This window comes from Physella acuta, unplaced genomic scaffold (assembly GCF_028476545.2).
Source record: "Physella acuta isolate Inbredline_101_S28 unplaced genomic scaffold, ASM2847654v3 ptg000473l, whole genome shotgun sequence".
In the NCBI taxonomy this organism is placed as follows: Eukaryota; Metazoa; Mollusca; class Gastropoda; family Physidae; genus Physella; species Physella acuta.
Window position 1 is genome coordinate 209,777 of NW_026731992.1, and position 25,458 is coordinate 235,234.

General features: G+C 44.3%; 1 protein-coding gene across 3 annotated transcripts in view; it reads left to right on the plus strand.

The window, feature by feature from the left end:
- The first annotated feature begins 6,159 nt into the window (after window positions 1-6,159).
- The window catches only part of LOC131943945 (homeobox protein OTX2-B), a 37,109-nt gene continuing 17,810 nt past the window's right edge, over window positions 6,160-25,458 (plus strand). For 2 of the 3 annotated variants that reach the window (XM_059304336.1, XM_059304337.1), the window contains exons 1-2: window positions 6,160-6,247; window positions 10,178-10,322. In XM_059304336.1, coding sequence (XP_059160319.1) covers window positions 6,212-6,247; window positions 10,178-10,322 — 181 coding nt within the window. In that variant the 5' untranslated portion in view covers window positions 6,160-6,211. Of the gene's footprint in view, window positions 6,248-10,177; window positions 10,323-23,193; window positions 23,474-25,458 lie in introns of those variants that run through there. The other variant, XM_059304338.1, reaches the window with a different exon arrangement.

Below are 25,458 nucleotides of genomic sequence, written 5' to 3' on the forward strand. Positions count from 1 at the left end.
CACAACCACCAACAAAACTACCAACACCACCAACAAACCCACCAACACCACCACCAACACAACCACCAACACAACCACCAACACAACCACCAACCACCAACACAACCACCAACAAAACTACCAACACCACCAACACACCCACCAACCACCAACACCACCACCAACACAACCACCAACACAACCACCAACACACCCACCAACCACCAACACAACCACCAACACAACCACCAACACAACCACCAAAACAACCACCAACACAACCACCAACACAACCACCAACACAACCACCAACACAACCACCAACACAACCACCAACCACCAACACAACCACCAACACAACTACCAACACAACCACCAAAACAACCACCAACACAACCACCAACACAACCACCAACACAACCACCAACACAACCACCAACAAAACTACCAACACCACCAACACACCCACCAACCACCAACACACCCACCAAACACCAACACAACCACCAACACCACCACCAACACCACCACCAACACAACCACCAACACAACCACCAACACACCCACCAACACAACCACCAACACACCCACCAACCACCAGCACCCACCACCAACACAACCACCAACACAACCACCAACACAACCACCAACACAACCACCAACACAACCACCAACACCACCACCAACACCACCACCAACACACCCACCAACACAACCACCAACACAACCACCAACACACCCACCAACACCACCACCAACACCACCACCAACACCACCATCAACACAACCACCAACACAACCACCAACACAACCACCAACACACCCACCAACACAACCACCAACACAACTACCAACACCACCAACACCACCACCAACACAACCACCAACTCAACCACCAACACAACCACCAACACCACCACCAACACAACCACCAACACAACCACCAACACACCCACCAACACAACCACCAACACACCCACCAACCACCAGCACCCACCACCAACACAACCACCAACACAACCACCAACACAACCACCAACCCCACCACCAGCACCCACCACCAGCACCCACCACCAGCACCCACCACCAGCACCCACCACCAGCACCCACCACCAGCACCCACCACCAACACAACCACCAACACCACCACCAACACCCACCACCAACACAACCACCAACACCACCACCAACACCCACCACCAACACAACCACCAACCACCAGCACCCACCACCAACACCCACCACCAGCACCCACCACCAGCACCCACCACCAACACAACCACCAACACAACCACCAACACAACCACCAACACAACCACCAACACCACCACCAACACAACCACCAACACAACCACCAACACAACCACCAACACAACCACCAACACCCACCACCAGCACCCACCACCAACACCACCACCAACACAACCACCAACACAACCACCAACACAACCACCAGCACCCACCACCAACACCCACCACCAGCACCCACCACCAGCACCCACCACCAACACCACCACCAACACAACCACCAACACCCACCACCAGCACCCACCACCAGCACCCACCATCAACCCCACCACCAGCACCCACCACCAGCACCCACCACCAGCACCCACCACCAGCACCCACCACCAGCACCCACCACCAACACAACCACCAACACAACCACCAGCACCCACCACCAACACAACCACCAACACAACCACCAGCACCCACCACCAACACCCACCACCAACACCCACCACCAGCACCCACCACCAGCACCCACCACCAGCACCCACCAACAGCACCCAGCACCAGCACCCACCACCAACACAACCACCAACACAACCACCAACACAACCACCAACACAACCACCAACACAACCACCAACACCCACCACCAGCACCCACCACCAACACCACCACCAACACAACCACCAACACAACCACCAACACCCACCACCAGCACCCACCACCAGCACCCACCACCAGCACCCACCACCAGCACCCACCACCAACAAAACTACCAACACCACCAACAAACCCACCAACACCACCACCAACACAACCACCAACACAACCACCAACACAACCACCAACCACCAACACAACCACCAACAAAACTACCAACACCACCAACACACCCACCAACCACCAACACCACCACCAACACAACCACCAACACCCACCACCAACACCCACCACCAGCACCCACCACCAGCACCCACCACCAGCACCCACCACCAGCACCCACCACCAGCACCCACCACCAGCACCCACCACCAGCACCCACCACCAGCACCCACCACCAGCACCCACCACCAGCACCCACCATCAACACAACCACCAACCACCAGCACCCACCACCAACACAACCACCAACACAACCACCAGCACCCACCACCAACACAACCACCAACACAACCACCAGCACCCACCACCAACACCCACCACCAGCACCCACCACCAGCACCCACCATCATCCCCACCACCAGCACCCACCACCAGCACCCACCACCAGCACCCACCACCAGCACCCACCACCAGCACCCACCACCAGCACCCACCACCAGCACCCAGCACCAGCACCCACCACCAGCACCCACCACCAGCACCCACCACCAGCACCCACCACCAGCACCCACCACCAGCACCCAGCACCAGCACCCACCACCAGCACTCACCACCAGCACCCACCACCAGCACCCACCACCAGCACCCACCACCAGCACCCACCACCAGCACCCACCACCAACACAACCACCAACCACCAGCACCCACCACCAGCACCCACCACCAGCACAACCACCAGCACCCACCACCAACACCCACCACCAGCACCCACCACCAACACAACCACCAACCACCAGCACCCACCACCAGCACCCACCACCACCACCAGCACAACCACCAGCACCCACCACCAACACCCACCACCAACACCCACCACCAACACCCACCACCAACACAACCTACTACTCCAACAGAGTGCTAGAGACCGGCCACCAAATTTCAGGCACAAACTAGAACCCCGATCTTTCATTTTGGTTTCTGATTAGTTTCTATTTTTAGCCGTGGGTCTCGAGATTTGTGATGTCCAAAACATTTTGGGCTGGTAGCCACTAGAAAAAAATGGAACCAATCAGGAGACGTTCTCCGGTCACATGGTGATGGCCAATGCCGTTATTTATGAGTGTGATGTCGCGCTGAATCCTGGAGATAAGCAGGCGTGTGGCGCTGTGTGGCGTGTGGCGATGTGGGGTCGTGTGGCGCTACCACGGCCATCGAGGTTCTCACGTCTACCTATACGAGCCATCCATCACGTGACCTATACGAGCCATACATCACGTGGGATCAGAGGTCACGCTAGGTAGTCATCCAGAATTATGTTCAGCAATTAGCGCATGGCACACGCTAGCAGTGTCACCACACTGTTGTCAGGACATGGAGTCACCACACTGTTGTCAGGACATGGAGTCACCACACTGTAGTCAGGACATGGAGTCACCACACTGGTGTCAGGACATGGAGTCACCAAACTGGTGTCAGGACATGGAGTCACCACACTGGTGTCAGGACATGGAGTCACCACACTGGTGTCAGGACATGGAGTCACCACACTGGTGTCAGGACATGGAGTCACCACACTTGTGTCAGGACATGGAGTCACCACACTGTTGTCAGGACATGGAGTCACCACACTGTTGTCAGGACATGGAGTCACCACACTGTTGTCAGGACATGGAGTCACCACACTGTTGTCAGGACATGGAGTCACCACACTGTAGTCAGGACATGGAGTCACCACACTGTTGTCAGGACATGGAGTCACCACACTGTAGCAGGAGTCACCACACTGTTGTCAGGACATGGAGTCACCACACTGTTGTCAGGACATGGAGTCACCACACTGGTGTCAGGACATGGAGTCACCACACTGTTGTCAGGACATGGAGTCACCACACTGTTGTCAGGACATGGAGTCACCACACTGTTGTCAGGACATGGAGTCACCACACTGTTGTCAGGACATGGAGTCACCACACTGTAGCAGGAGTCACCACACTGTTGTCAGGACATGGAGTCACCACACTGTTGTCAGGTCATGGAGTCACCACACTGTTGTCAGGACATAGAGTCACCACACTGTAGCAAGAGTAAGGGTTCCACGCCTTTCCATCGTATTTGTTTTTTTGTCGATTCCTTCAAGTTTTGTCCCAGACATTCCGTCTTCTTCTGGTTGCCTGGCAACTTTGGCTCGGCTCACCTCTGGTGCCAGTCTGGTTTTGTTGATTGTTGGTAACACAAGGTGTCCAGTCATGGTCCACCACTAGATCTATTTGTGTCGGTATTTCTTGCCAGTCTGGTTTTGACCAGTTTTATCCAGAGTTCGGCGTAAGAATTTTTTTCTGGCCACCCATGGCTAGTCCTAACGTACACAACGGAAAAAATGTCATGACCACTATAAATGTTATGACCACTACCTATGACCACTATAAATATGTTATGACCACTACCTACGACCACTACCTATGACCACTACCTATGACCACTACCTATGACCACTGCCTATGACCACTACCTATGACCACTACCTATGACCAGTAACTATGACCACTGCCTATGACCACTACCTATGACCACTGTAAATATGTCATGACAACTACCTATGACCACTACCTATGACAACTACCTATGACCAGTAACTATGACCACTGCCTATGACCACTACCTATGACCACTGTAAATATGTCATGACAACTACCTATGACCACTACCTATGACCACTACCTATGACCACTGCCTATGACCACTACCTATGACCACTGTAAATATGTCATGACAACTACCTATGACCACTACCTATGACCACTACCTATGACCACTACCTATGACCACTACCTATGACCACTACCTATGACCACTACCTATGACCACTACCTATGACCACTGTAAATATGTCATGACAACTACCTATGACCACTACCTATGACAACTACCTATGACCACTGCCTATGACCACTGCCTATGACCACTACCTATGACCACTACCTATGACCAGTAACTATGACCACTGCCTATGACCACTACCTATGACCACTGTAAATATGTCATGACAACTACCTATGACCACTACCTATGGCCACTACCTATGACCATTACCTATGACCACTACCTATGACCATTGCTTGTGACCACTACCTATGACCACTACCTATGACCACTACCTATGACCACTACCTATGACCACTGTAAATATGTCATGACCACTACCTATGACCACTACCTATGACCACTACCTATGACCACTATAAATATGTTATGACCACTACCTATGACCACTGCCTATGACCACTACCTATGACCACTGCCTATGACCACTATTTATGACCACTACCTATGACCAGTAACTATGACCACTGTAAATATGTCATGACCACTACCTATGACCACTACCTATGACCACTACCTATGACCACTGCCTATGACCACTGCCTATAACCACTACCTATGACCACTAAATATGTTATGACCACTACCTATGACCACTGCCTATGACCACTACCTATGACCACTACCTATGACCACTACCTATAACCACTACCTATGACCACTACCAATGACCACTGCCTATGACCACTGCCTATGACCACTACCTATGACCACTGCCTATGACCACTACCTATGACCACTACCTATGACCACTACCTATGACCACTGCCTATGACTACTACCTATGACCACTGCCTATGACCAGTAACTATGACCACTGCCTATGATCACTACCTATAACCACTACCCATGACCACTGCCTATGACCACTACGTATGACCACTACCTATGACCACTGCCATGAAGATGAGCACACATCTAGCCCGATATTCTTCCATCGATCACGCCTCCCATCCCCGTCCGTAACTTATCGATCTAGCGCTGGGTCCGTCCCATCCGGCAGCGTCTAGCTGTCTATTGGCGCATCTCTAGCTCCGTCCTGTCGAGGGGGCGGGGCCGGGCTACTTCCCGGCCCTGGAGCCGCCTGACAATCACTAAAGGAACGGCCCGGGTTTTGTCCCAGGGTTTAGACCAGATTTGAAAAGATTTTCCTCAGCTAAGCTTCTTTTGGAAAATTAAGTTGTACAATCTGAGATAAGACTTTTGTAAAGCAATTAAGAGCTAATTGCGGGAATTCCCTAACAGGTTTATGTGCGGACTGACGTGTTGAGGCGGCCTTGTGTTGGAGAAGGTGACCATGCTCAAGACGCGGGAGTTTGGTGCTTACTCTCTGGTGCGTGTTCGAGTCCATGTGTGTCTAGTCTAGAGACCAACACGTACACAGCCGTGCATGCGCTTTGGTGTGTCATTCCATTGGTTTTTTTTCTGCCATACCTGTGTGCTATTTTATTCCTACTTTTTAATGCACATTTGTGTTTATATATGCGGTAGTTTTAGGGTGGTATATATATGCGGTAGTTTTAGGGTGCGTTTTTATATGAGGTAGTTTAGCGCTGTGTTTATATATGCGGTAGTTTAGCGCTGTGTTTATATATGCGGTAGTTTTAGGGTGCGTTTATATATGCGGTAGTTTAGCGCTGTGTTTATATATGCGGTAGTTTAGCGCTGTGTTTATATATGCGGTAGTTTAGCAGTGTGTTTATATATGCGGTAGTTTAGCGGTGTGTTTATATAAGCGGTAGTTTTGCGGTGTGTTTATATATAACATTTTATAGTTCTGTGGTGTGTTTAAAGATTTGTTTTGTGATCAGCTAAAAAGAACACCCGCTCATCTGTAGAAAAATGTACTACTGGAAAAATGCGCAACCAAAAATTGCGCTCACAGAAACATGCGCAGATTCAAACTGATAATACTAACACACTTAAATTGAACCATCATTGGTAGACATTATTTGTATGTGACCACAGCATTGTTTGCGGACGTTTGATTTAAAGAAAATAAATTTCCTAGCGCACATTTTTGTGCGCAGTTTTCCGTTGCGCATACAACAACCCACATGACCCAAACAACAACCCACATGACCCATACAACAACCCACATGACCAATACAACAACCCACATGACCAATACAACAACCCACATGACCCATACAACAACCCACATGACCCATACAACAACCCACATGACCCAAACAACAACCCACATGACTTATACAACAACCCACATGACCCATACAACAACCCACATGACCCATACAACAACCCACATGACCAATACAACAACCCACATGACCCATACAACAACCCACATAACCAATACAACAACCCACATGACCCATACAACAACCCACATGACCCATACAACAACCCACATGACCCATACAACAACCCACATAACCAATACAACAACCCACATGACCCATACAACAACCCACATGACCCATACAACCCACATGACCCATACAACAACCCACATGACCCATACAACCCACATGACCCATACAACCCACATGACCCATACAACAACCCACATGACCAATACAACAACCCACATGACCCATACAACAACCCACATGACCCATACAACCCACATGACCCATACAACCCACATGACCCATACAACAACCCACATGACCCATACAACAACCCACATGACCCATACAACAACCCACATGACCAATACAACAACCCACATGACCCATACAACAACCCACATGACCAATACAACAACCCACATGACCCATACAACCCACATGACCCATACAACAACCCACATGACCCATACAACAACCCACATGACCCATACAACAACCCACATGACCCATACAACAACCCACATGACCCATACAACAACCCACATGACCCATACAACCCACATGACCCATACAACAACCCACATGACCCATACAACAACCCACATGACCCATACAACCCACATGACCCATACAACAACCCACATGACCAATACAACAACCCACATGACCCATACAACAACCCACATGACCCATACAACAACCCACATGACCCATACAACAACCCACATGACCCATACAACAACCCACATGACCCATACAACAACCCACATGACCCATACAACAACCCACATGACCCATACACAACAACCCACATGACCCATACAACAACCCACATGACCCATACAACAACCCACATGACCCATACAACCCACATGACCCATACAACAACCCACATGACCCATACAACCCACATGACCCATACAACAACCCACATGACCCATACAACAACCCACATGACCCATACAACAACCCACATGACCCATACAACAACCCACATGACCAATACAACAACCCACATGACCCATACAACAACCCACATGACCCATACAACAACCCACATGACCCATACAACAACCCACATGACCCATACAACAACCCACATGACCCATACAACAACCCACATGACCCATACAACAACCCACATGACCCATACAACAACCCACATGACCCATACAACAACCCACATGACCCATACAACAACCCACATGACCCATACAACAACCCACATGACCCATACAACAACCCACATGACCCATACAACAACCCACATGACCAATACAACAACCCACATGACCCATACAACAACCCACATGACCCATACAACAACCCACATGACCAATACAACAACCCACATGACCCCTACAACAACCCACATGACCCATACAGAATCCCGTACCGTAAACTGAAAAACCCAAGACAGAAATCGTGTATAGATCAGATTAACGGGGGATTATCTCATTAGCAATTCCACATAGATTAGGCGAATGGTGACGCGTGCAGTCATAAACATCTTTTATTTACATTCACTGAGGTGGGGGTGGGGGGTGGGGGGAGCACAGCCCATGTTGTGTGGGGAACCACTGTGTGGGGGGGGGGGGGGGACACATTTGAGTTAAGGTTTATTTATAGTTGAGTTAAGTTTTTTTTATAGTTGAGTTAAGGTTTATTTATAATTGAGTTAAGGTTTATTTATAATTGAGTTAAGGTTTATTTATAGTTCAGTTAAGGTTTATTTATAGTTGACTTTTGGTTTATTTATAGTTCAATTAAGGTTTATTTATAGTTAAGTTAAGGTTTATTTATAGTTGAGTTAAGTTTTTTTTATAGTTGAGTTAAGGTTTATTTATAATTGAGTTAAGGTTTATTTATAATTGAGTTAAGGTTTATTTATAGTTCAGTTAAGGTTTATTTATAGTTGACTTTTGGTTTATTTATAGTTGAGTTAAGGTTTATTTATAGTTCAATTAAGGTTTATTTATAGTTGATTTAAGGTTTATTTATAGTTGAGTTATGGTTTATTTATAATTGAGTTAAGGTTTATTTACAATTGAGTTAAGGTTTATTTATAGTTGAGTTAAGGTTTATTTCTAGTTGAGTTAATGGTTTATTTATATTTTAGTTATTAAGGTTTATTTATAGTTGAGTTAAGGTTTATTTATAGTTGAGTTAAGGTTTATTTATAGTTGAGTTAAGGTTTATTTATAGTTGTATTAAGGTTTATTTATAGTTGAGTTAAGGTTTATTTATAGTTCAATTAAGGTTTATTTATATTTTAGTTAAGGCTATGATAAACCTGTGTTCAGTGGCTTAGCGAGGTCGGGTGTCACCCGGGATTTGTCAAATTTGCTCTTAAAAGACTTTTTAACACTCAATTAATCACTTGATTAAGTGGAATTATCATTTTTCTCTATATCTTTTGCTATTTTTTCCTTGGTGTCACCCCCCTAAATGGTGTCACCCGGTGCGGTCCGCACCCCCCCCCTCGATACGCCACTGCCTGTGTTACATGTTAATGCCATCTGAACTATAAATAATCACGTTGTTTGTTTCTTCTAGCGTTGACCGAAATACACACATCCTATTTATAGTTGAGGGTAATTTATAGCTGCGTAAGGTACCACTCACCTCCTCAACACTACAACATCATTCCCACATCACACCACAACATCACACCACAACGCCACCACCACATCACCCCCACACCACACCACATCACACCACAACATCACACCACAACATCACACCACAACATCACACCACAACGCCACCACCACATCACCTCCACATCACCTCCACATCACCCCACATCACACCACACCACCACCACACCACCCCCACGCCACCATACATCACACCACACCACCACCACCACACCACCCTAAACCACCCCACAACACAAACCACCACCACAAGTAGTATGTAATTAATCTGTATTTTATATTTCTCAGGTCAAGACCCCACCACCCCTCACACCAACAGCTTCAGGCCCCGCCCCCGTCCCGCCTGCCCCTCCCACATTTCTGTACTACCAAGTCAAGACTCCGCCCCCTTCAAGCCAAGAATACGTTTCTGAGGACGAGCAGGCGGAGAAATGTAAGTAAATAGATCAGGATAGATTTAGTGAATAGATCAGGATAGATTTAGTAAATAGATCAGGATAGATTTTGTAAATAGATCAGGATAGATTTAGTGAATAGATCAGGATAGATTTAGTAAATAGATCAGGATATATTTAGTAAATAGATTAGGATAGATTTAGTGAATAGATCAGGATAGATTTAGTAAATAGATTAGGATAGATTTAGTGAATAGATCAGGATAGATTTAGTAAATAGATCAGGATAGATTTAGTGAATAGATCAGGATAGATTTAGTGAATAGATCAGGATAGATTTTGTAAATAGATCAGGATAGATTTAGTGAATAGATCAGGATAGATTTAGTGAATAGATCAGGATAGATTTAGTAAATAGATCAGGATAGATTTAGTAAATAGATTAGGATAGATTTAGTGAATAGATCAGGATAATTTTAGTAAATAGATTAGGATAGATTTAGTGAATAGATCAGGATAGATTTAGTAAATAGATGAGGATAGATTTTGTAAATAGATTAGGATAGATTTTGTAAATAGATCAGGATAGATTTAGTGAATAGATCAGGATAGATTTAGTGAATAGATTAGGATAGATTTAGTGAATAGATCAGGATAGATTTAGTGAATAGATCAGGATAGATTTAGTGAATAGATCAGGATAGATTTCGTGAATAGATCAGGATAGATTTAGTGAATAGATCAGGATAGATTTAGTGAATAGATCAGGATAGATTTAGTGAATAGATTAGGATAGATTTAGGGAATAGATCAGGATAGATTTAGTGAATAGATTAGGATAGATTTAGTGAATAGATCAGGATAGATTTAGTGAATAGATTAGGATAGATTAACTACACTGACTAAAATCTTGTGACTGAAATCTCCTGACTGAAATCTTGTGACTGAAGTCTTGTGACTGAAATCTTGTGACTGAGATCTTGTGACTGAAGTCCCCTGACTGAAGTCATCTAGCAGGTCGATGAGGCGAGCTATTACCACCATCTGTAGCAGATGGGGAAGCCATGCGTGACCATCTAAAACAATTTATTGCAGCTGGCTTGCTTTTTTCTTGACACGGGTGGGGTGGGGGAAGACGTGTGCGTGAGGTGAGTGTGTATGTGGGGGGGGGGTGGGGTGGTACACCATTGATTTCTTCGCTGCATTATAAGACCACGTGATCTACGACTTGTTGCGTGTAAGGCTGCTAGCTCAAGTCAGTCAGTTAACCCTTTAACTCATGTCTGCAGTTTGTGTGGTTAACCCTTTGTCTTCCGAGTTGTGTGGTTAATTATTTAAGAGTTGTGAAGTATTGCCAAGTTAACCCTTCAACTAATTAAAAGTTGTGTAGTTAACCATTGCCAAGTAGTTGTGGAGTTAACCCTAAACTACCCGGTTCTGTCCGTTTATATTAACACAATCCTCCCACCCTCCATTACAACTCATTTGAAACCTGTTTTACAAAATCCCCCACCCTCCATTACAACTCATTTGAAACCTGTTTTACAAAATCCCCCCACCCTCCATTACAACTCATTTGAAACCTGTTTTACAAAATCCCCCCACCCTCCATTACAACTCATTTGAAACCTGTTTTACTGTTTGACTGCAACATTTCAAAACCTTTTGTTTGACTGCACCCTACGACAGCATGACATTCAGTTTTAATTGTAAAAGCTAAAATTAACGCACGAGTGTGTGTTTGTGTGTGTTTGTGTTTGTGTGTGTGTGGGTTTGTGTGTGTGTGTGGGTTTTGTGTGTTTGTTTGTGGGTTTGTGTGTGTGTGTGTTTGTGAAACTGTGGGGCAGGGTGGTGAGTCCACTATGAGATAACACTTTGTCTATGAATGAGAATGTCTATAGACCAAAATGTCTATGGACCATAATGTCTATAATGTCTATAGACCATAATGTCTATGGACCATAATGTCTATGGACCATAATGTCTACGGACCATAATGTCAATGGACCATAATGTCTATGGACCATAATGTCTATAATGTCTATAGACCATAATGTCTATGGACCATAATGTCTATGGACCATAATGTCTACGGACCATAATGTCAATGGACCATAATGTCTATGGACCATAATGTCTATGGACCATAATGTCTACGGACCATAATGTCAATGGACCATAATGTCTATGGACCATAATGTCTATAATGTCTATAGACCATAATGTCTATGGACCATAATGTCTATGGACCATAATGTCTACGGACCATAATGTCAATGGACCATAATGTATATGGACCATAATGTCTATAATGTCTATAGACCATAATGTCTTTGGACCATAATATCTATGGACCTTAATGTCTACGGACCATAATGTCAATGGACCATAATGTCTATAATGTGTATAGGCCATCAAGATTGCATTCAAGCGAGCCCGCCCTTCTCCCCCCTCCACACCTCCACAGATAAATTCCAGTCTTTTGTCGATGCTAATGGCCAGTGGTCACCGGCTGACCCCTGACCTCCAGTTGTGGGACACGGCAAGACATGCCCTCGGGCGTCTCCGTGGAATGCCAGGCGACCGTGCCTTACCAGGTCGGTGGGGGGTGGGGGTGAGGGTGGGGGTGGGGTGTGCTGGGTGTCGCAGTAAATGATGTGACCAGATGGGTCTCTTGTCCGCGGTACAAGGGGCCATGTTTGCACACACTCGCGTCCGGTGGTCCGGGGATCAATCCCCCATCACGACTAATCTTTTCTCGCGCCATTCACCTTCTGCTGGCGGCGGCCGGTCAAACCCTGGTGGGGGGGGGGGGGGGGGTAATGACGGCCACAGGTGGTAGCACTGGTCAGCCATTGTCCGGCAGCTCGTCACACCCCACTGCACACACGATTCAAATCTTCGCCGGCCCGGCAGTCTGCTGACATCAGTCAAACATATGACATCAGTCATACATATGACATCAGTCATACATATGACATCAGTCATACATATGACATATGATGTTGCCCCCATCCTTACACTGATGTAATGATGTTGCCCCCATCTTTACACTGATGTAATGATGTTGCCCCCATCCTTACACTGATGTAATGATGTTGCCCCCATCCTTACACTGATGTAATGATGTTGCCCCCATCCTTACACTGATGTAATGATGTTGTCCCCATCCTTACACTGATGTAATGATGTTGTCTTCCCTTGCTAAAAAATCTTCCAGGCACAATGTCGAGCTCATCCGGTCGTTACACGCGGCTTAGCCGGCTAAATCCGGTCCACGGCTAAATCCGGTCCGTAGAGCCGGCACGCAAGTCTCATCGGCATGTAGTCTCAGAATTCTCTGGAACTTTCTGCATGTAGCATTAAGGGTGGGGGGGGGGTGTGTCAGGCAGTTCAAATCAAGGCTTGAAGTGTATGGCGCCGTGTGCCGGCATTTTCCGGTCTCATTACATAACTTGAACAGGATACTTCAGTGGACCTTGTTAGATAGAGCATATGAACATAAAATACTATATGTACATACACTATATCACCATATACTATATGTACATACACTATATCAACATTTACTATATGTACATACACTATATCAACATTTACTATATGTACATACACTATATTAACATTTACTATATGTACATACACTTTATCAACATTTACTATATGTACATACACTATATCAACATTTACTATATGTACATACACTATATTAACATTTACTATATGTACATACACTATATCAACATTTACTATATGTACATACACTATATCAACATTTACTATATGTACATACACTATATTAACATTTACTATATGTACATACACTATATCAACATTTACTATATGTACATACACTATATCAACATTTACTATATGTACATACACTATATTAACATTTACTATATGTACATACACTATATCAACATTTACTATATGTACATACACTATATCAACATTTACTATATGTACATACACTATATCACCATATACTATATGTACATACACTATATTAACATTTACTATATGTACATACACTATATCAACATTTACTATATGTACATACACTATATCACCATATACTATATGTACATACACTATATCAACATTTACTATATGTACATACACTATATCACCATATACTATATGTACATACACTATATCACCATATACTATATGTACATACACTATATTAACTTAAAATTTTCGGAAGTGTCTTGTCTATCCTAGAGTGTCTTGTCTATTCTGGAGTGTCTTGTCTATCTTGTAGTGTCTTGTCTATCCTGGAGTGTCTTGTCTATCTTGTAGTGTCTTGTCTATCCTAGAGTGTCTTATCCTGGAGTGTCTTGTCTATCATGGAGTGTCTTATCCTTGAGTGTCTTATCCTAGAGTGTCTTGTCTATCCTAGAGTGTCTTGTCTATCCTGGAGTGTCTTGTCTATCCTAGAGTGTCTTATCCTAGAGTGTCTTGTCTATCATGGAGTGTCTTGTCTATTCTGGAGTGTCTTGTCTATCCTAGAGTGTCTTATTCTGGAGTGTCTTGTCTATCATGGAGTGTCTTATCCTTGAGTGTCTTATCCTAGAGTGTCTTGTCTATCCTGGAGTGTCTTGTCTATCCTAGAGTGTCTTATCCTAGAGTGTCTTGTCTATCATGGAGTGTCTTGTCTATTCTGGAGTGTCTTGTCTATCCTAGAGTGTCTTAACCTGGAGTGTCTTGACTATCATGGAGTGTCTTATCCTTGAGTGTCTTATCCTAGAGTGTCTTGTCTATCATGGAGTGTCTTGTCTATCCTTGAGTGTCTTGTGTATCCTTGAGTGTCTTTTCTATCCTAGAGTGTCTTGTCTATCCTAGAGTGTCTTTTATATCCTAGAGTGTCTTGAGCAATAGTTTTGACGTCACAGAGACAACTCCGTTATTTGGCTGCTTGTGATTGGATCAATGATTGGTATCTGAAGGAGAGTTTTGATTGGTCAGTTGTTCAAAGGTCGTTGATAGAATGGCTGTGCTGTGAGCCGGGTCGTCTAATCAAGGTGGTCAATTGTCCACCATGGGGCCCACTTGTGGCCAGCGCTCTCTCGTGCCCCGGGGTCACAGGTGGTTGCTCCAAGGTCACTGGGGTGGACACGCTTCACGTGACTAGACACACGTCACAGTTCTGGCCATAGGTGACTGCAACTAAACAAAAGTTTTGGACACTGCAAGTAAACAAAAGGTTAGGTCACTGCAACTAAACAAAAGTTTTGGTCACTGCAACTAAACAAAAGTTTATTTACTAAATCAAAAGTAAATGTCAGTGGAATATCTCATCAAACGTGACGTCACTCATCAAACGTGACGTCACTCATCACACGTGATATCATTCATAAAACAGGGCGCCACTTATCAAACTTGTCACTTCTCTACAAACTTGTCAGTTCTCTACAAACTTCTACAAACTTGTCAGCTCTCTACAAACTTGTCAGCTCTCTACAAACTTGTCAGTTCTCTACAAACTTTTCAGCTCTCTACAAACTTGTCAGCTCTCTACAAACTTGTCAGCTCTCTACAAACTTGTCAGTTCTCTACAAACTTGTCAGCTATCTACAAACTTGTCAGTTCTCTACAAACTTGTCAGTTCTCTACAAACTTGTCAGTTCTCTACAAACTTGTCAGCTCTCTACAAACTTGTCAGTTCTCTACAAACTTGTCAGCTCTCTACAAACTTGTCAGTTCTCTACAAACTTGTCAGTTCTCTACAAACTTGTCAGTTCTCTACAAACTTGTCAGCTCTCTACAAACTTGTCAGTTCTCTACAAACTTGTCAGCTCTCTACAAACTTGTCAGTTCTCTACAAACTTGTCAGCTATCTACAAACTTGTCAGTTCTCTACAAACTTGTCAGTTCTCTACAAACTTGTCAGTTCTCTACAAACTTGTCAGCTATCTACAAACTTGTCAGTTCTCTACAAACTTCTACAAACTTGTCAGTTCTCTACAAACTTGTCAGCTCTCTACAAACTTGTCAGTTCTCTACAAACTTGTCAGTTCTCTACAAACTTCTACAAACTTGTCAGCTCTCTACAAACTTGTCAGTTCTCTACAAACTTGTCAGTTCTCTACAAACTTGTCAGCTCTCTACAAACTTGTCAGTTCTCTACAAACTTGTCAGTTCTCTACAAACTTGTCAGCTCTCTACAAACTTGTCAGCTATCTACAAACTTGTCAGTTCTCTACAAACTTCAACAAACTTGTCAGTTATCTACAAACTTGTCAGTTCTCTACAAACTTCTACAAACTTGTCAGCTCTGTACAAACTTGTCAGTTCTCTACAAACTTGTCAGTTCTCTACAAACTTGTCAGCTCTCTACAAACTTGTCAGTTCTCTACAAACTTGTCAGTTCTCTACAAACTTGTCAGCTCTCTACAAACTTGTCAGTTCTCTACAAACTTGTCAGCTCTCTACAAACTTCTACAAACTTGTCAGCTATCTACAAACTTGTCAGCTCTCTACAAACTTGTCAGTTCTCTACAAACTTGTCAGCTCTCTACAAACTTGTCAGTTCTCTACAAACTTCTACAAACTTGTCAGCTCTCTACAAACTTGTCAGTTCTCTACAAACTTGTCAGCTCTCTACAAACTTCTACAAACTTGTCAGTTCTCTACAAACTTGTCAGCTCTCTACAAACTTGTCAGCTCTCTACAAACTTGTCAGTTCTCTACAAACTTGTCAGCTCTCTACAAACTTCTACAAACTTGTCAGTTCTCTACAAACTTGTCAGTTCTCTACAAACTTGTCAGCTCTCTACAAACTTCTACAAACTTGTCAGTTCTCTACAAACTTGTCAGTTCTCTACAAACTTGTCAGCTCTCTACAAACTTCTACAAACTTGTCAGCTCTCTACAAACTTGTCAGTTCTCTACAAATTTGTCAGCTCTCTACAAACTTGTCAGCTCTCTACAAACTTGTCAGTTCTCTACAAACTTGTCAGCTCTCTACAAACTTCTACAAACTTGTCAGTTCTCTACAAACTTGTCAGTTCTCTACAAACTTGTCAGCTCTCTACAAACTTCTACAAACTTGTCAGTTCTCTACAAACTTGTCAGTTCTCTACAAACTTGTCAGCTCTCTACAAACTTCTACAAACTTGTCAGCTCTCTACAAACTTGTCAGTTCTCTACAAACTTGTCAGTTCTCTACAAACTTCTACAAACTTGTCAGCTCTCTACAAACTTGTCAGCTCTCTACAAACTTGTCAGCTCTCTACAAACTTGTCAGTTCTCTACAAACTTCTACAAACTTGTCAGCTATCTACAAACTTGTCAGCTCTCTACAAACTTGTCAGCTCTCTACAAACTTGTCAGCTCTCTACAAACTTCTACAAACTTGTCAGTTCTCTACAAACTTGTCAGCTCTCTACAAACTTGTCAGCTCTCTACAAACTTGTCAGCTCTCTACAAACTTGTCAGTTCTCTACAAACTTCTACAAACTTGTCAGCTCTCTACAAACTTCTACAAACTTGTCAGTTCTCTACAAACTTCTACAAACTTGTCAGTTCTCTACAAACTTGTCAGCTCTATACAAACTTGTCAGCTCTCTACAAACTTCTACAAACTTGTCAGTTCTCTACAAACTTCTACGAACTTGTCAGTTCTCTACAAACTTGTCAGCTCTCTACAAACTTGTCAGTTCTCTACAAACTTGTCAGTTCTCTACAAACTTGTCAGTTCTCTACAAACTTCTACAAACTTGTCAGTTCTCTACAAACTTGTCAGTTCTCTACAAACTTGTCAGTTCTCTACAAACTTCTACAAAATTGTCAGTTCTCTACAAACTTGTCAGTTCTCTACAAACTTGTCAGTTCTCTACAAACTTGTCAGTTCTCTACAAACTTGTCAGTTCTCTACAAACTTCTACAAACTTGTCAGTTCTCTACAAACTTGTCAGTTCTCTACAAACTTATCAGTTCTCTACAAACTTGTCAGTTCTCTACAAACTTGTCAGCTATCTACAAACTTGTCAGCTCTCTACAAACTTGTCAGTTCTCTACAAACTTGTCAGTTCTCTACAAACTTCTACAAACTTGTCAGTTCTCTACAAACTTGTCAGTTCTCTACAAACTTATCAGTTCTCTACAAACTTCTACAAACTTGTCAGCTATCTACAAACTTGTCAGCTCTCTACAAACTTGTCAGCTCTCTACAAACTTCTACAAACTTGTCAGTTCTCTACAAACTTGTCAGTTCTCTACAAATTTGTCAGCTCTCTACAAACTTCTACAAACTTGTCAGCTATCTACAAACTTGTCAGTTCTCTACAAACTTGTCAGTTCTCTACAAACTTGTCAGTTCTATACAAACTTGTCAGTTCTCTACAATCTTGTCAGTTCTCTACAAACTTGTCAGTTCTCTACAAACTTCTACAAACTTGTCAGTTCTCTACAAACTTGTCAGTTCTCTACAAACTTGTCAGCTCTCTACAAACATGTCAGTTCTCTACAAACTTGTCAGTTCTCTACAAACTTGTCAGCTCTCTACAAACTTGTCAGTTCTCTACAAACTTCTACAAACTTGTCAGCTCTCTACAAACTTGTCAGCTCTCTACAAACTTGTCAGTTCTCTACAAACTTCTACAAACTTGTCAGCTCTCTACAAACTTGTCAGTTTTCTACAAACTTGTCAGTTCTCTACAAACTTCTACAAACTTGTCAGCTCTCTACAAACTTCTACAAACTTGTCAGCTATCTACAAACTTGTCAGCTCTCTACAAACTTGTCAGTTATCTACAAACTTGTCAGTTCTCTACAAACTTGTCAGCTATCTACAAACTTGTCAGCTCTCTACAAACTTGTCAGCTATCTACAAACTTGTCAGTTCTCTACAAACTTCTACAAACTTGTCAGCTCTCTACAAACTTGTCAGCTCTCTACAAACTTGTCAGTTCTCTACAAACTTGTCAGTTCTCTACAAACTTCTACAAACTTGTCAGCTCTCTACAAACTTGTCAGTTCTCTACAAACTTCTACAAACTTGTCAGCTATCTACAAACTTGTCAGTTCTCTACAAACTTCTACAAACTTGTCAGCTCTCTACAAACTTGTCAGTTCTCTACAAACTTGTCAGCTATCTACAAACTTGTCAGCTCTCTACAAACTTGTCAGCTATCTACAAACTTGTCAGTTCTCTACAAACTTCTACAAACTTGTCAGTTCTCTACAAACTTGTCAGCTCTCTACAAACTTCTACAAACTTGTCAGCTATCTACAAACTTGTCAGTTCTCTACAAACTTGTCAGTTCTCTACAAACTTGTCAGCTCTCTACAAACTTGTCAGTTCTCTACAAACTTGTCAGTTCTCTACAAACTTGTCAGCTCTCTACAAACTTGTCAGTTCTCTTGCCAGAGGTTTCCCACAATCCAATGTTTTCATTTGAACGTTTTGTCAAAGCCTATTTCAGGCAAACATTCCGGCAAATCGTGCCGGTGAATAAGCCGGCTCGTGTTACCGGCTTCCGTTTTTGTCTTTGGGCATAAAGATCCGGTCACGTGACTAGGTGAAACAAACTGTGGCCGGGGTGTCGGGGGCGAGTTGGAGCAATGCCCGGAGTGTCGGGGGTGGGGGTGGAGCAATGCCCGGGGTGTCGGGGGTGGGGGTGGAGCAATGCCCGGGGTGTCGGGGGCGAGTTGGAGCAATGCCCGGAGTGTCGGGGGCGGAGCAATGCCCGGGGTGTCGGGGGCGGGGGTGGAGAAATGCCCGGGGTGTTGGGGGCGGGGGTGGAGAAATGCCCGGGGTGTCGGGGGCGGAGTTGGAGCAATGCCCGGGGTGTTGGGGGCGGGGGTGGAGAAATGCCCGGGGTGTCGGGGGCGGAGTTGGAGCAATGCCCGGGGGGGGGTGGAGGTGGAGCAATGCTCGGGGTGTCGGGGGCGGGGGTGGAGCAATGCCCGGGGTGAAACGGATATATGGGCATATATGGTGATTGTAGGGCGCCGCATACAGGGGGCATATATGGTGATTGTAGGGCGCCGCATACAGGGGGCATATATGGTGATTGTAGGGCGCCGCATATAGGGGGCGTATACGGTGATCTGTAAGGAAGTGTTTGCATGAGACGCCAGAGATATTCGACCAGCCAAAAACGTGCAGCTAATAGTGAACATTTTCAAACACGCCTTGTGTTCTGTGTTGTGCCGGCTGGTTACAGGCACTAGATAGTTGTGTGTTGTGCCGGCTTATTACAAGCACTAGATAGTTGTGCCGGCTGATTACAAGCACTAGATAGTTGTGTGTTGTGCCGGCTGATTACAAGCACTAGATAGTTGTGTGTTGTGCCGGCTGATTACAGGCACTAGATAGTTGTGTGTTGTGCCGGCTGATTACAGGCACTAGATAGTTGTGTGTTGTGCCGGCTGATTACAAGCACTAGATAGTTGTGTGTTGTGCCGGCTGAGGCACTAGATAGTTGTGTGTTGTGCCGGCTGATTACAGGCACTAGATAGTTGTGTGTTGTGCCGGCTGATTACAAGCACTAGATAGTTGTGTGTTGTGCCGGCTGGGCACTAGATAGTTGTGTGTTGTGCCGGCTGATTACAAGCACTAGATAGTTGTGTGTTGTGCCGGCTGGGCACTAGATAATTGTGTGTTGTGCCGGCTGATTACAAGCACTAGATAGTTGTGTGTTGTGCCGGCTGATTACAAGCACTAGATAGTTGTGTGTTGTGCCGGCTGATTACAGGCACTAGATAGTTGTGTGTTGTGCCGGCTGATTACAAGCACTAGATAGTTGTGTGTTGTGCCGGCTGATTACAAGCACTAGATAGTTGTGTGTTGTGCCGGCTGATTACAGGCACTAGATAGTTGTGTGTTGTGCCGGCTGATTACAAGCACTAGATAGTTGTGTGTTGTGCCGGCTGATTACAAGCACTAGATAGTTGTGTGTTGTGCCGGCTGATTACAAGCACTAGATAGTTGTGTGTTGTGCCGGCTGATTACAAGCACTAGATAGTTGTGTGTTGTGCCGGCTGATTACAAGCACTAGATAGTTGTGCCGGCTGATTACAAGCACTAGATAGTTGTGTGTTGTGCCGGCTGATTACAAGCACTAGATAGTTGTGTGTTGTGCCGGCTGATTACAGGCACTAGATAGTTGTGTGTTGTGGCTTCTGATTACAGGCACTAGATAGTTGTGTGTTGTGCCGGCTGATTACAAGCACTAGATAGTTGTGTGTTGTGCCGGCTGAGGCACTAGATAGTTGTGTGTTGTGCCGGCTGATTACAGGCACTAGATAGTTGTGTGTTGTGCCGGCTGATTACAAGCACTAGATAGTTGTGTGTTGTGCCGGCTGGGCACTAGATAGTTGTGTGTTGTGCCGGCTGATTACAAGCACTAGATAGTTGTGTGTTGTGCCGGCTGGGCACTAGATAATTGTGTGTTGTGCCGGCTGATTACAAGCACTAGATAGTTGTGTGTTGTGCCGGCTGATTACAAGCACTAGATAGTTGTGTGTTGTGCCGGCTGATTACAAGCACTAGATAGTTGTGTGTTGTGCCGGCTGATTACAGGCACTAGATAGTTGTGTGTTGTGCCGGCTGATTACAAGCACTAGATAGTTGTGTGTTGTGCCGGCTGATTACAAGCACTAGATAGTTGTGTGTTGTGCCGGCTGATTACAGGCACTAGATAGTTGTGTGTTGTGCCGGCTGATTACAAGCACTAGATAGTTGTGTGTTGTGCCGGCTGATTACAAGCACTAGATAGTTGTGTGTTGTGCCGGCTGATTACAAGCACTAGATAGTTGTGTGTTGTGCCGGCTGATTACAAGCACTAGATAGTTGTGTGTTGTGCCGGCTGATTACAAGCACTAGATAGTTGTGTGTTGTGCCGGCTGATTACAAGCACTAGATAGTTGTGTGTTGTGCCGGCTGAGGCACTAGATAGTTGTGCCGGCTGGGCACTAGAAAGTTGTGTGTTGTGCCGGCTGATTACAAGCACTAGATAGTTGTGTGTTGTGCCGGCTGATTACAGGCACTAGATAGTTGTGTGTTGTGCCGGCTGATTACAGGCACTAGATAGTTGTGTGTTGTGCCGGCTGGGCACTAGATAGTTGTGTGTTGTGCCGGCTGATTACAAGCACTAGATAGTTGTGTGTTGTGCCGGCTGATTACAGGCACTAGATAGTTGTGTGTTGTGCCGGCTGGGCACTAGATAGTTGTGTGTTGTGCCGGCTGATTACAAGCACTAGATAGTTGTGTGTTGTGCCGGCTGGGCACTAGATAGTTGTGTGTTGTGCCGGCTGATTACAAGCACTAGATAGTTGTGTGTTGTGCCGACTGGGCACTAGATAGTTGTGTGTTGTGCCGGCTGATTACAAGCACTAGATAGTTGTGTGTTGTGCCGGCTGATTACAGGCACTAGATCTAGATAGTTGTGTGTTGTGCCGGCTCATCAGATACTAGCACTTGTATGTTGGATGTTCCGCCGAATGACCAGTGGTCTGTTTGTTCAAATTGAAAGTTGAAGTGTGGGAGCAGGGATTAGAGAGGTGTGAGGAACAGGACAATGGATGGGCCGTGTAATCCGCTCTTTGAAATACTTGGCATTTTTTGGCCGGCAAACACGCCGAGATTTGCGTCGGAGTGAAATTTTTCGATCCGGACACTCAGGGGCTCTAAGCACGTCAACACCAGCGCGTGCGGCTATGACAGGAGGCGGGGCCACGGCAGACGCTCCACTCGCGACGTCCCCGCGTGGCAGGTGGGGGGCGGGGCTAAGTCAGCGACTGTCCAGTGAGAGAGGCAGGTTGGACCGTGCGCAGATTTGTGTGCCGTCAGGTCAGGCGTGATCAGCTTAGCTGCCCCCCCCCCCCCTCCTCCTCCTGTAGCCGCGCTGGATTATAAAGACATATTGCTGGCGCTCTCATTAGGCGTACACACACGGGGACGAGGCCGTAGCTTTCTTGTCTGCTGATTACTTGCACTTCTAGGCGCGCTTCATCATCAGAAACAAGAGATTAATCCCGCCATGCCCCGCGCGCTTTATCCTCGCGTGTAATCTTCTCAGCCGGATAAACCCCATTCTGGATTTGTGGACTAGTGTTTTCTTAATCAATTAATCCAGTCTAAACGTTCTACGGTGGTTTCGTACCCCTGACTTCTGAATGACGAGGTTCTACTGCCCGACTTGTGGTGAATCCCACGGAGAGTGTCTGTGTCCTAAATGTAAGTGCTGTGTTTTTTTCTTGGGTAGCCACGGGGAATTAGGGAACATGGACCGACACGGGGAATTAGGGAACATTGACCGACACCGGGAATTAGTGAACATGGACCGACACCGGGAATTAGGGAACATGGACCGACACTAGTAATTAGGGAACATGGACCGACATGGGGAAATAGGGAACATGGACCGACATGGGGAAATAGGGAACATGGACCGACACCGGGAATTAGGGAACATGGACCGACACTAGTAATTAGGGAACATGGACCGACATGGGGAAATAGGGAACATGGACCGACATGGGGAAATAGGGAACATGGACCGACACCGGGAATTAGGGAACATGGACCGACACGGGGAATTAGGGAACATGGACCGACACCGGGAATTAGGGAACATGGACCGACACGGGGACTTAGGGAACATGGACCGACACGGGGACTTAGGGAACATGGCCCTTGAATTAGGGAACATGGACTACCGTTCATTTCACTAACACACTGGAGTTTTTTCCTTCGATGGTTTGTTTTGTGTCATATGTTTTACAAGCTTTTATTTAACTTGCTTTCTCTACCGTCAGTCTGTCTAGATCGAAACGCCCGAGCGATATTACGGGCACTTCTAACTGACAGACACGGTTAATTTTTTATGATTTAATTAAAATTTTGACCAAATTAGTCGACAGTCTTATCCAACTATTCCGCACAATTATACAAGCGTTTTCACGTTCATTAGGTACGGAATAGGTTTTAGACATGCGACTCTTATTTAAATTTTAAAAAAATAAATACTGAAAATAAAATTCATATAAAACGTTCTTAATAACAAGCTTTTATGTAATAATGCACTAAAAAGTAGAAAATAAATGATTTTCTTTAAATATATAATACTACACTATTTAAATTGCTATAAAGAAAAGCGTGGATCTCCTCTTTAATATTGGTCAAGGTATCCAAAAGATAATAAAGTGACCCACGCTTTTCTTTATAGTTATTTAAATAGTAGTGTATATATTTAAAGAAAATGATTTATTTTCTACTTTTTAGTGCATTATAACATAAAAGCCTGTTATTAAAACGTTTTTTATGAATTTTTTGTTGGTCCGTCTGTTATGTGTTGTTTATGGGGTCTGTAATTTGTCGCATGGCCGTCGGTCATACGTGTCTACGTATTAAACAAACTAATTATAACATTAACATTCTAAACCTTTATTCAGCAAACTACACATTTGTATCAAAGTATCCATCAGTGTACTAAACATTATAGCAAAGTCCTAAACATTTTTATTATTACAAGCTTTTTTTAAACTTACTGTCTCTTTCGTCAGTCCAGATCGAAACGCCCTTGCGAAATTTCGGGCACTTCTGACAGATACGGTTTAAAGTTGGCACTTAGGTCAAGACATGAAGACATGCAATCTGACATTAAATTTGACTATTTTTTTAAATGAATTAATTAAAATTGTGTCCAAATTAGTAGGCAGTCTTCTCCAACTATTCCGCACTATTATACACGCGTTATCACGTTCAATAGGTGCGCATTGGTTTTAAGTCTTGCAACTGTAAATTTTAAAAAAAATAAAAAAAACGGGAAAAAATTCATAAAAACGTTTTAATAACAAGCTGTTAATAATGCACTAAAATGTAGAAAATAAATTATAGACTACTATTTAAATAACTATAAAGAAAAGCATGGGTCTCTTTTCTTATAAGTAAATGTATCCAATAGATACTAAAGTGACCCACGCTTTTCTTATACTTTTTTAAAAAGTAGGGTATAATTTATTTTCTACTTTTTTAGTGCATTATTACATAAAAGGTTGTTATTAAAATGTTTTTATGAATTTTTTAAACTTACTTTCTCGGTCTGTCTGTCGTCAGTCTAGTTCGAAATGCCCGAGCGAAATTTCGGGCATTTCTAACTGACAGATACAGTTCAAAGCTCGCACGTGGGTCAAGACATGAAGAGAATTAAATGTGACTTA